At 33.0% G+C, this 12,907-nt stretch overlaps 1 protein-coding gene across 1 annotated transcript in view; it reads left to right on the top strand.

Moving 5' to 3' along the window:
- The window catches only part of LOC143197064 (uncharacterized), a 30,875-nt gene extending 22,674 nt beyond the window's left edge, over window positions 1-8,201 (top strand). Inside the window, exons 3-4 of the mRNA XM_076405151.1 lie at window positions 7,374-7,651; window positions 7,999-8,201. Of these exons, the coding sequence (XP_076261266.1) occupies window positions 7,374-7,651; window positions 7,999-8,072 (352 nt within the window). The 3' untranslated portion in view covers window positions 8,073-8,201. The remainder of the gene's footprint in view (window positions 1-7,373; window positions 7,652-7,998) is intronic.
- The last annotated feature ends 4,706 nt before the right edge of the window (window positions 8,202-12,907 follow it).

Here is a 12,907-nt window from a genome sequence, read left to right as displayed (position 1 = left end):
AATAATCAAACTAATCTAATTACTATCTAACTATCAATAAGCAAAAACCAAGCATAGAAGCTAATTTATATTCCTGACGAGCATACAATAATGGGGGTGTAAAAGAACAAGTGAATGTAGCAACAAAATGCGGTATTGCGATAGATAATGACCGTTCAGATATCAACTATACATTTTTATGAAAGTTTTTAACACATTTTCATTCGACACTTAGTTATCTGTAGTTATATCTAGACAGTACACATATAGACGTAACAGTAGCTTTTCTAGAAGTTAGAGGAAAGTGTGTCTACCGGAAAAATCACCCAGGGTAACATTTTAAGATTAAAGATTTAGGAGAAGTTAGGCAGTGTCTTGACAAAATACTGAATTTCAATAAAAAGGATAAAATTAATTATTTAAACCAATGATGATCTTTTGAAATGTTTCAATATATTAGATTGTAAACCAAAAATCAAAAATATTTTAGTGAGAATTTGCCAGAACAAGAGCTGACTAGTTCATTCATGTAATTAGTTAAGTGTTATTGTTTTAAACTTTTTGGTTTCGCAATATGGTGGGAACACAGAAAACAAAGCACAGTTACATTTTCAAGCAATCAGACTAAAATATATGGTAGTTTCCGAAAACTTCCAAAGAATCTATTAATGAGTGCTGTTAAAGCGTATAGAGACATGTGACCACTTTCTTTTAATCCCTGCTATTATAGTCAGAACTATAGCTATTACATTTCAAAACTGACTAAATAAAAGGTTAAACTAAACGCCAGTATATAAAATCGAATGAACAATAAACAAAGAAAATAAACTACAAAAGAACAGGCATTGGAAAGTAAGATGCATCCAAAATCCACCCATACAAGAATCATTTCTGAAAAGTCAACTTTCATAAGCTCAAGTAAATGGAAGTAACAAATTTTCATATAGTTAGTTATACTAGTTATATGATATTATTATCATTCGATAAGGATACGAACAAATAAATAATATTTCTCGAATTCTAAATTATGAAAAAAATTATCTGACATAGTTAAACATAGCTATCGACATTAGCTTATGGGATTGACTCAAAAATAAACTATTAATGCTGTTCCTTTGCTTTATAGGTGAGAGTGGGAATTAAATTACTTTAGATACCATCACATGTTTATTCAAAAGCGCCGGTGTGATAGTTTCTAAAATCTATATTAAAAACTATATTACAATTTATATTTCTAACAAGACGAAAAGTATACTTTTTCCTTTAAATGTTCTCTAACAAATGTCAAACCCTTATATTATTCCCACAATAACCATATGGATGGTACTTTATATTTTTCTTGATTCTTCGATATTTTATAGCGCTGGACCCTTAAATCACTTGAATAGAAGCAAAAATATATATCTATAATACTGATCGTAGTTCAGAAGAAATAAAACCACCATAAATTTAACATGACCCCACTGATTAAACTGATTAATTGTTTCATTACGGTGTCTTATTAGACACTAATTTCTGGAAGGGATTCTAGAAAAAGTATAGAAAAGGAATTTCCGAACGCTTCAATATTTATTTCTAAGAACGGCTCTTATTCCTTTTTTTTTCGTGTTAGCGTTGATCTATATCCCTTGTTTTTACCTTCATACATCGTTACTGTTGGGATAATATATCACTGGGATCGGATATATTTTTAAGCGAGTAAATAAATCACCTGGTACTTTTTCTGACGGTCACCAATACGTATTATTTTATATGTTTTATTTATGTTCATTCGAAAGGAGCGATAAACATTTATCGCTTTTTAGGAAAGTTTACATAATGGTTTTGAGTTCAAATTGTTTGACATAAATTTGAGCTTCAGATATTAATTTCGCTAGCTAATTCCGACAATTATGTTTGGAGAATATACCGATCAATGAAAGATGATATAGCGATATCTACGCTTATTAGAAAAGTTAATAAATCCATTATTATTAAGCTGTTTGTATTTTTAGAGGATTTTTAACATGAATTGAATGAAAAGCGACTGTCAACTAGTTTGTGATTAAAATTAAACAAGAAACAGGCAGAGAGAGAAAGGAGTGAGGGAGATACAGAACATATACAGACTTATACGTCCAAAGCTTTTGGCAGGATATAATATATATTTCTAAGTATTATTTTTCAATAAAACTTGCTATTATTGTCTGATTACAGATTCTTGTTACAAATACTGAACGATACACAATAACTTCACCATGATCGATCGATTATATAACTTTTGATAGTTATTTTAGAATATCGCCTTAAATTTAGATATTTGGAACAAAAATTTGAAGTCCCCTCCCATAATATTGCAATTCTATTCAGTGAAGAAACGTCCTTACCTATGTCAAATATATTATCAACATTAATCTTCTAGATAAGCTAGGATATGATAAGCTAGGATATGAATACACTACAAATAAAAAATTCGCTATGGCATAGTCTTTATATACTGCTACGAAATGACTCATTTGTGGTTTCCTTGATGCTTCCTATTACCATTTAACGTTTATTTGCGTAACATTGGTTAATTGTTTACCAAACCGATCATCTTGTTATTTGCCACCAAACGTTGGAGAGAAAACTTTGCAGCTTAAACGAAATCTGTCGGAAATTTAATCTGCCAGAATTTACACATACGTTTGAATGTAACATTTGCTAAATTTTCTGAATCGCATAACTTACCATGTTGATCCTAAATCAGAATGAGTAAAAATAGTTCATTAAAAAAAGCTCCACCAAAAACAACATAGTCATCACAGGATATGAATACCATATAATAATATACATATTCAATTCTATAACAGTATTTTATATAATTATAAGTTAACCCGATATTGTTCCAACCGTGCATGTTATGTTTATTTATTTATTTATGTTTATCTAATACCAAAATTAATGTTACTAAAAATTGTGATGAGAGCGTAATTATTATGTGTATGTCATAGCAAATAAAAGAATATTTAGTCGCATTAGATATAGATTGACTAATATTTCAGTAAACCATAAGTAGGAAATAGGATCCGTTATCCCACTTCTAACCAATGAGGACACCTACATTGACTCCGAACACTGACGACACTGTCGCTCTACCAGTGCGCTCTGAACAATTTCATCCCAACTTCAACGTCATCAAAGTAAAATAAAGAAAAGATTTAACCAGTAAAGAATAAAGGCAAACCAAACCAAGTCTACTCATATTATTTACGCCCTGGGAAGGGAAACCTATTCATCTACAATATTATAACAAAAATATCACACAAGAAAAGCATGCAAAATACTTGAACTGTTTCTTCTAGCATAAGCCTTAGGCTAAGTATATATGGACCAGCATAAACAGAATAATTAGATAGCAAACACCGCAGTGTGCTTGTGTTAACATAACCCCTTCCAGTTAAACAGTGCAAAATTATTGCAATTATAGTTCTATTGCCAAACCATTTTAGACATGCGGCATTCACTATACTAGAATTCAACTAATCAACACGAATATTGAAATGTTAGAGAGATTCCAGAGCAAAGAATTCTCCAAAGCACGAGCAACACTTGCATATGTCTAGATTACAATGTAAGAACAGTGAAACGGGAAATAATTCATTAACACAACTTAAAAATTGTCAGAGTTTCCAACGTTTCCAGTATGCACAAAATGTATTTTTGATTGCCTTCTACCTATATCTTTTTTTTTCAAAATATATGACAAGACATCATGAAACGTACCACTACTTAACTTAATATTTGCCGTATATCATATACCCCATAAGCTAATAATAAAATAGTCAAATGGAAACAAATGTACGGAAAATCGCACAAGGAGAGTGCACGGCACCAGGAACAAGTAGCCCGCCTCTGCAGACAAATAGAACTACTGATAAAAACAATCCAGGGCGTGGGCAATAATCAACCAACAAAATCCAGAACGAAGCGTAACCGGAACATGCAATACCACCTTGAAAGCAATGAGCAATCAAGAATACATGAATACAAATGAAACAATATAATACCACTATATAATAATTTATAATAATATATAACAATATAATAATAATCAGATCCGAAGATGGGTTCCAAATAATTAATAACCGGAAGAAAAAGAGGCTCATGCTAAAGAACCACCTAGAGAAGAAATCGAATTTAACCTAACCGATTATGACAGATGATTACAACATCAATCCACCAAGAAAGCCCCAGCCCCTGTCAAGGCCAATTCCCACACCAAGCACCAGCGAAGCAGCTCAACCGGCCAACTTCAAGACACCAAGGTAGTCGGGTGGCACCGGCACTGAAACCTCTATCTCCTATTCAAATGCGATCACTTCGCCTTCTATTTCCACGCAACCGCCATTACCGCCACAATCAAAATCAAAAATACCACTGCTAGTATTACGCTACCAGCGATACTAAAATTTTAGATGAGCGTAAATATCAATATCATTCGTTCTGCCTAGTGGAGGAAGATGCTTCTGGATAATATCCATAGATTGGCGGTCTTTGTACCAACATATGAAATTAAATTGGAGATCGAAGCTCTTGGGTTTCACCCCAAATGTATCCAACATTGTTCAATCGAATCGGGCAACCCAATTCCTATTGTTAATGTGGTAGTTCCGAGAGAGGAACTCCACATTTTCAACTTCAAATACTTCATGGATCAAACCAAGTCAACTCCTTAACAGCCAAACTTTCCGCCATTCCGTAAACCACTGTCGCGCAAACCCCAGGTACCTGAAGTGCACAGGGGAGCACGAGACGAGGGTCTGCGAAAAAGAAGACACCTCCAGCCAAACGCAGCAACAGTGGTGAACCATATACAGCCAACTTTTCTGACTATAAACTCAACTTCTTCTAAGCGTTTTCCATGCAAATTACGGCAATATTCATTCCCGTGAATGGACACTAGGTCTCCCAGATCCCTAAACATCATGTCCTGGAATGCACAGATAACGACTGCTCCGAATAAAGATCATGCTCGAAGGCGACGTAGCCAGAATTATCGGCGGCCTCTTTAATGCACATCATCCTTCATGGGCCAGCCTCCGAACTAATCAGACGGGGGTTGATATCGACCGACTGAGCTCGAAGTTGTGTAACGGACTGATAATCCCAGCAGAACCGACACACTACCACAACCTGCACTCTTGCTTCCATCAACAATTCATTTCTTAATAACCCAAAACACATAAAACTCCATCGACGTACGAGTCCTCGATGAAATGGACTCCGATTACCGCCCGATTACTTTGACGGTGAAAGACTCCCGGATGATCGAAACTCCATACGGAAAACAAACTCAAAAAACCGACTGGAAACTATTTCAAGAGATCCTACTGATCCTACAAAATTAACAACCGCGAACAAATCGAGGAAGCAATTATCAAGCTTAGAAATGGCATTCAAATTGCTCAAACAAAACAGGCAACGGTCACAATCGCACCACCGCAAGGCAATTATAACACCGCATTGCCGCCAAATATCAAGGAATTAATTCACTATAAAAGCAGACCCCACAGAAGAACTCGTGCACCCCTAAACTCCGACGATAAAAGGGAGACTAACGAAGCATCCGGCCAAGTTTGTGAGACACTCAATGTCTGGAGAGAAGAGAACTGGGACTCACTTCTCTTCAATCAAAGGCTTGACGCACCCGCAGACATTTGAAGATTCTCAAGAAACAAAATAGAGAAGTCAAAAAAGATATTCCCCCTGTAATCTAAAAGGTCAGGACATTCGACGCGTTCGACAAAGTTTGCCACGACGGCCTAACACAAATCCATCGAAGCAGGTTTATCCGAAGACCTGATAATTTTACTGCGTTTCTTTTTGTCGAACCGGTCCTTTCAAGTAAAGATTGGTAATACACATTCCAGTCCTAACTCAAAGCAGGAGTCCTTCAAGGTAATCTATTAGCTCCAGCGTAAACCATTTATATCAGACATTCCAATGAAGAAAGATGATGAAACCACCTAATATGAGGATGATACACCAATTCTGGTTCTGCAGAAGCCACTCAATTCCAATTAAATGCTACGGTCTATTGGTTAAATTTCTAGAGGTTGCAAATCCAGCAACAAGTCTCAATCCCGTGGCGATGAAAGACTACATATCTCGGCTCTAGGCTATCTAGGCTCATCCTTGATCATAGATTCCTATGGTCAATACAAATAAATAAAGCAACCTCCAAAGGCTACGGTGTCACCACAGTGTTTAACTCTTTCTTCTGCAGGAAAAGTAAATTGTCTCCGATGATTAAAGTTTTGCTTTATAAGTCGCTAATTAAATTCATAATGTTATATGGTTCTAACACTCGGTAACCGTTTGTCAGGACTGAACTAGTGGAAAAGTTGCAGGTAATGCAAAACAAACTTCTCACTCAAACTCTGAACGCGCCATGGTTTGTCAGAAATACCCAAATTCGTCGGGAGATTGACACACCAGAAATAAGACGGTTCGTTTTCCCCTTATACAAGAAATGTCATACAACATCAGCTCTTTCCCAAAATTATCACATCAAATCCCTGTCAGAGGCGTTCCCAATCCGGTAACACCGAAGACTAACCCCCCAAAAGCGGCTATCCAAGATTCTCATACCCCAAATAAAGCACATCGATTATGCAACAGTAAACGTTTGTTCATCAAAAAGTTTACCCGAAATATTTTTGGGAAATCCATGTTGGTTGGAAAGATTAAAGGAGAAGTGGTACCATTGGTACCATTGTCACGCATTCCAATGATATTGTCAGAATCTACAACACCCTTCAGCAGGCTACAGTTTCCAATTCGATTAGCTTTCATCATGTATACAAATACGTCTCACGGCCTCACAACAATATCAATTTGCCCTTTAGGTTTGGAAAATTCATGTTTTTTCCATGGACAACTGTATGTTGCATGCTCACATATGGGAAACCATGAAAAATAACAAACATGAATTATGTTGAAATTGAAAATGCTTATAATTCAAAATAATAAATATTATTGTTAAAAATAAAGAATTATCTACCCTACTTATCAAATTTATAAAATTAAATGGCACATGTTATCAACAAACAAGTTTTTAATTTACGCGTTTGTTACAAACTTGAATATAAGATTAATATAAAAGTCAAAATCTTATATTGATTTGTGCTTAACATCAACTCTACGGAAACTATTATCGATCATTTTCAAATTCCTCAGATTCAAATCTCAATCCATTTTTTTATTGTTTGAATTTTTCATTGTTTTTCATTGTTTCATGTTTCCATTCTTATTCGTAAATACTAATTTCGTTTTATTGAATAGTTTATATTATAATTAATATAATATAATTTAACGTGTACCTTGGCCGGGTCTGCTAAAGAATAGCTATTTACCATTTTTTATTGTTTCAGGAAATGCCGAAGTCTACATCATTCTGGCACTATTAATCGGCGTTGTAACAGTCGTCATAGGCTGCTGGTTATCAGACAACTGTTGGTCTCCGGATCCCGAAACGGGTCTGGTAACGGTGGCCTGACCTCCGCCAAGAGGTCCTCCAAACCTTGGAGGGCCGCGCGATCCTCGAGACGGCACCGTGGTAGTCGTGGACATGTCTTCCGGCGAAGAAGAGGGAAACTCGTCAGCTGGGGGCCGATCTTCGAGCCCGGAGAGCGATTGGCCACTCGTAGAGGTCAGGAAATATTATTGCTCTAAATATTTCACACTTTCAAACTCGAAAAACCTTAGAATATTGTTTGTTTACACTCTCATAAAATCTTGGCACAAAAAGAGAAAATGTGAAAAAATATTTTATGACATAGTTTAAATTTTTTTAAAAAGTCACTAAAATCTTATAAATAATTCTTTCAAATCCTGAATTTCATTGAGTTACAAGTAAAGCATGGTAAACAGCTTTCCCATTATTGTATTTAAATACTAGTCATAAATATTCAACAGAAACTGTTGTTTTCGCACTATCGATATACTCGAATGAAAGATACTTAAACATTTCTTGTCCATTGGCACGTTTTCCTCCAGGTATCAGAAAGAGATGTCCTAAATCCCTGACATCACGCCTTGTGCGAAAAGAATGGTGCCGCGGTTATGGGTGACCCAGGGCTCGATCTTCCGGAGGAATGCGAGCTGCACAAGACGCAGCTGCTCGAGAATGGTCACGTGTGCCAAATATTGATACCGGACGACAAGTGCGAGGTTCACGACGGTGTAAACGGTGCCATCTACGATGCGCAGAACAACATGGAAAGCTGAGAGTTAAGTTCGGACAGTGGGATGAACGTTGACAGTGATCGCACGTAAGGTATTAGTTTAGTGGTCGATTCAATCCAACTAAGGATCAGCTCAAACAATTTCAGCTAATTAAGAAATTTTACACCCAATTAAACCTATAACCTCATATAAAATTTTACTTAAAACCAATCCAAAGTTTCTAATTTCGTATAATTATCACTTGAACTAATATCAAAATCTGATTATATATATCTCAAAATAATGTAGCACAGATGACAAAAAAACAAATTTTTTTGAAAATGCTGTCTTGATAGCTCTTAGTTCGACTAACCGTAGTTCAAGGCCTTCAAGAAAGGGTTCAATAAACTTACCGAAGCATGTTTATACCATTTCATTCAACACCAACATTACTCTATAATTGTCCAATAAGTCCAAAAACAAATTTATATTTATTTTAATATCGTATCAAAAAAGCCTCAAGATAAAAGATTGGAATATAGGTTGAAAGTTAATGCTTGTAGAACTGGAATATCAATAACACAGTTACTGTTAATAGTTTTCAAAAGCCGATCAGCTAATAGGATTATTTTTCCAGCAGATAATGATTCCTCAATAGCAATTGTATTGGTATAGCATTAGAACACCTTTTAATATTTCTGCTATTCGAAACAATCTAGATGAACTAAGAGATAGGAGGTTAACCTGATGTTTCATATGTCGCCATACTCAAGACGATGTACTTAAACGTTTCTTCGCCGCCAATTCTGAAACATACAAGTATTATTTTTCAGAACACCCTCCTTTTCTTGTATGTAACGAGAATATAGAGTATAAAAATATATAACTTGAACTTACAATTCTATATTACATCACTTATCACATCACTTACAAGATCATACTGTATTTATTTCAGTAGTATTGATTTAGAATGATTTTCATTTATAAATATTAATTTAATCATTTTATAAAACATAATAATATGTTTTAGTTATTTTCTCCAATATATCCTAGCATTCAGAGCTAGTACAGTATATAAAAAATTGCTATAAAAGCTGCTTAATTGTCGAATCTGGAAGCTTAAGAGATTCTTTGAGAGGATTTAGATCCAAGCCGAAACTACATCGATTTTGTGGCAAATAGTCGATCGTTGGAACAGCAGGTCGAGAAATCTCGCTCCAAATAGTTTATTATACACCGTATAAAGTCCCTACGGTCAGCTCGGCAGACAGTTAGTTGAGTGTGGTAGACAGTTGTAATTCTAATCTTTTGTGGTTTTACTCGGAGCTCATGTAGAGCAAAATAGGGCAACTAGATTGAAATGTATCTGCGTAACGACGGTTCATTACAGTTACAAATTGATGAAATTTAACTTTCTCCAAAATTCAAGTATATATATCAGATCATAAAGGAATAACGGAGTCATGTATAGAACTATTATTTTCATTGAATAAAATAATTATATACACAATTAGATTTGTACACCTGTGAGACTTGGTTCGAACCAGCTTATGAAGAAAATATTGAGAATATATAAGAGCAAATGTTGTATGTTAACTCAATTTAATTTAATCACTATGGAGATAATGTGTAATATAAAAATAATCTCTAACACGAAATATTTTTAATGAATTGTTTATTTAATTCATAGTCAATATATTCCTTGTCCATTTTTTTGACAAATATTAATAATTGAAAAACATTTAATGAGAATTAAGCGTTGGAAATATATTAATGTGTATTATCCATTAATTAGCTGAATGCGTTCAAATATAGACATTGATTCCATATAAAAATTGTAACCTTATATATTTCACCAATATTACCACCCCATTGTGTAATTATTGTACTGTGTGTAATGGTGGTCCTCTAATGTATAATGTACAATGTGTCGTATCAATATATACCTAAGAAATCCCATGAAACTTTGACGAATCGTTCAAAGGCAATTCCGAAATGAGAAGAAGTTAAATATGTCAATTATTACCTACCTATATATATATACATTCCTAAATAGTATGTAGATAGTATGATATAGTCCTATTGCTTATATATAGTATTAGAATTCGAATTGTAAATGTAATTTAGGTTTGCACTCGAATCTAATTCGTTATAGTCTTTATTACTTATTTTTTTTTGAAACAATGTATGTTACATTTAAAATAGAGATAGTAAAATAGAAATAGTTGGATTATAAGCTCACGCCTGTGTATGCTCGTACCTATTTGCCGAAAAACAATTAGCATCACAAATATGCGCCATCAGACATTAAAAATTAATACGCTATGGAGGGCTTAATCGGAGATATACGGAGGTCTGTAGTTAGGGGACCCCTTAAGCAGTGGTCCAGTCTAAATAGCCAGAATACGTTTTAATGACTTTAAATATTTGAACGAAACCAAATGAATTATTAAATTAGCTAAAAATAATCCATTAATATATGTTTGTTGGGATAAATAATTATCAAGCATCACAACTAATCTTAAGAGTCTGATTTTAACAACCATTTTAATATTAAAATGAGATTTTTAATATTTAGGATGCAGTCCAACAATTAGCATGATTAGTCCGGTCTTTTAAACTAATTAATTTGTTGAATCACCAATAACAAAGGATATTATATTATTTTTATGTACTTTATTTAAATAATTAAATGAGGACACACTCCTTCCACTTGCTGTATCAGTTTTATATTGTCTTCAATATTTAATATCATAAAATTATTTCTTGCCCTTTTTGTATGAAAAATGTCAGATTGATTCACTTCCTGTTCACACTAATGATTTATTGGTAAAGCTGATGAATGCAAAAACATATTGTTTATGTCATTCATATATAAGATGGAAAAAATCATATTTTAAGTTACTACTCTACCTATAGGTACCATGTAAAACTGTAATTGCAAACAATTTTTTATTATTAATATATGAGCATTTGCTTTATTATATTATTGGTAATCAAGTTATATGTGTTAAAGTTGAAGACTATTCAATTTTTTTATATTTTCCAACGTTTAATGTTTGATCGATTGCAAACCTAAATAATAAACCTTTTTAAAGAAATGCTCAAGTATTAAAATTAATAGGTTCATTCTTTATGGATCAAGATATGTTACTAGTATAATAACTGAGTCTAAGGACAGTCCTGAAATAAATACACCCCCATTGCATATATATATATATATATATATATATATATATATATATATATAAGAGTTTTAGCACAAATCTCCATTACCAAAGCATAATAATAACTGTTAGGATCAAGGGAATTAATGTAAGAGATTAAATAACGAAATATTTATGTTAAATCTCTACATTTTAGGTTACCGTTCCTTTCGAAACTTATCCTTAGATCTCAGTCATATCAGCCTGCCTTCTCCTAGCTGTGCCTCTTCCAAACTTTTTACCCATTTTGATCGAAATATCGTGTAAATATAATCATTTGAATACATTTCAGTTATCGAAATAGACTGATTTTAGTTAAAATCAGATGGAAAATGAAGGACGAACGAATATACAAAACTAAAATCATTCTAAGATATGTTGTCATCTAATTTCCGAATTTTCAAGAATCTATTTGCTTTCAACTGTTATATAAACGTAAAGACTGATTTAATATAATTAAAAGATACTTGACGATATGTAAGTTCAGATATTAATTTATTTCGAATAATAGTTGAGCTAATTGGTATACATATTTATTATATAATGTTTTATGAATTAGTGGATAATATCATGTATATTATTGACTAGCTTGGATTGGATAATTTTAATTTATTAAAGTTTTCAAGATATTATCCACATAAAATTCAATGAAATGATTGAATTTAAAAAATTGATGATGGTATAATATCGACATTTTTAAAGTTGTACTATTCAAAATTAATTAGTAATGTTAGAATAAGTATTAAATAATATTTATAAAATATGTTGCTAAAATTCCTGATAGCGTAAAATGTTCTTTAGCTTATTGTTGATAAATACCGGCCTAAATGCGGATATGTAATGTTCGATAATAATACTATGTGTTAACGGCAACATATATTCACCTACAATGAACCACACACAGTTATAAACACTTGTTTATGATAAACACTAACAAACCTAAACTCAATAATTTTCAATAACTGATTCCAAACCAATAAATCTGTTGATTTTGATTATGCTGTTTCACGTACGTACGTTAATCGAACAAAGATATGTATATAGATTATATTAATATTAACTTGATTGCTGGTTTACCTTGTTTTAGAAGTTGAAACAATTTAAGAGTATTGCATTTCTTTCACATTGGTGCTTTTAATTAAAAGAAGGGTATAAAAATATAGTTAGATGTCTAATATATACGGCATTGTATAGGGATCAATATTATAAACTAGATAAATGCACGGGCTTTCTTTAGTATAAATTTGTTCCTCTAACTTACTTTTTAAAGTTATGAACTACTTTAAAGTGCTTTCGTTTACGACACTTTGCCATAGTCAGGCGAATTCTGATCACAATCCGGTTCAAATATTCTGTTACAATCTTTATATTCAAGAAAGCTGCGTAATATACCCCAATATAATATTCATTGCAACGATATTTGTACTATTATGTATATCTGATTAAAGATATTGTGTGTAGTTGACGTTTCATTTCATATGATAACCAAATATGAGATATGCCCTAATTATTTTAAGGGCAACAAAATGGAATAA

The sequence above is a fragment of the Rhynchophorus ferrugineus genome, unplaced genomic scaffold (genome assembly GCF_030347505.1).
Source record: "Rhynchophorus ferrugineus isolate W39M unplaced genomic scaffold, kcgeb_rfMv2 rfM1, whole genome shotgun sequence".
Classification (NCBI taxonomy): domain Eukaryota; kingdom Metazoa; phylum Arthropoda; class Insecta; order Coleoptera; family Curculionidae; genus Rhynchophorus; species Rhynchophorus ferrugineus.
The sequence above is the reverse complement of the archived record's forward strand: the minus strand, read 5'-3'. Positions and strand labels throughout refer to the sequence as shown.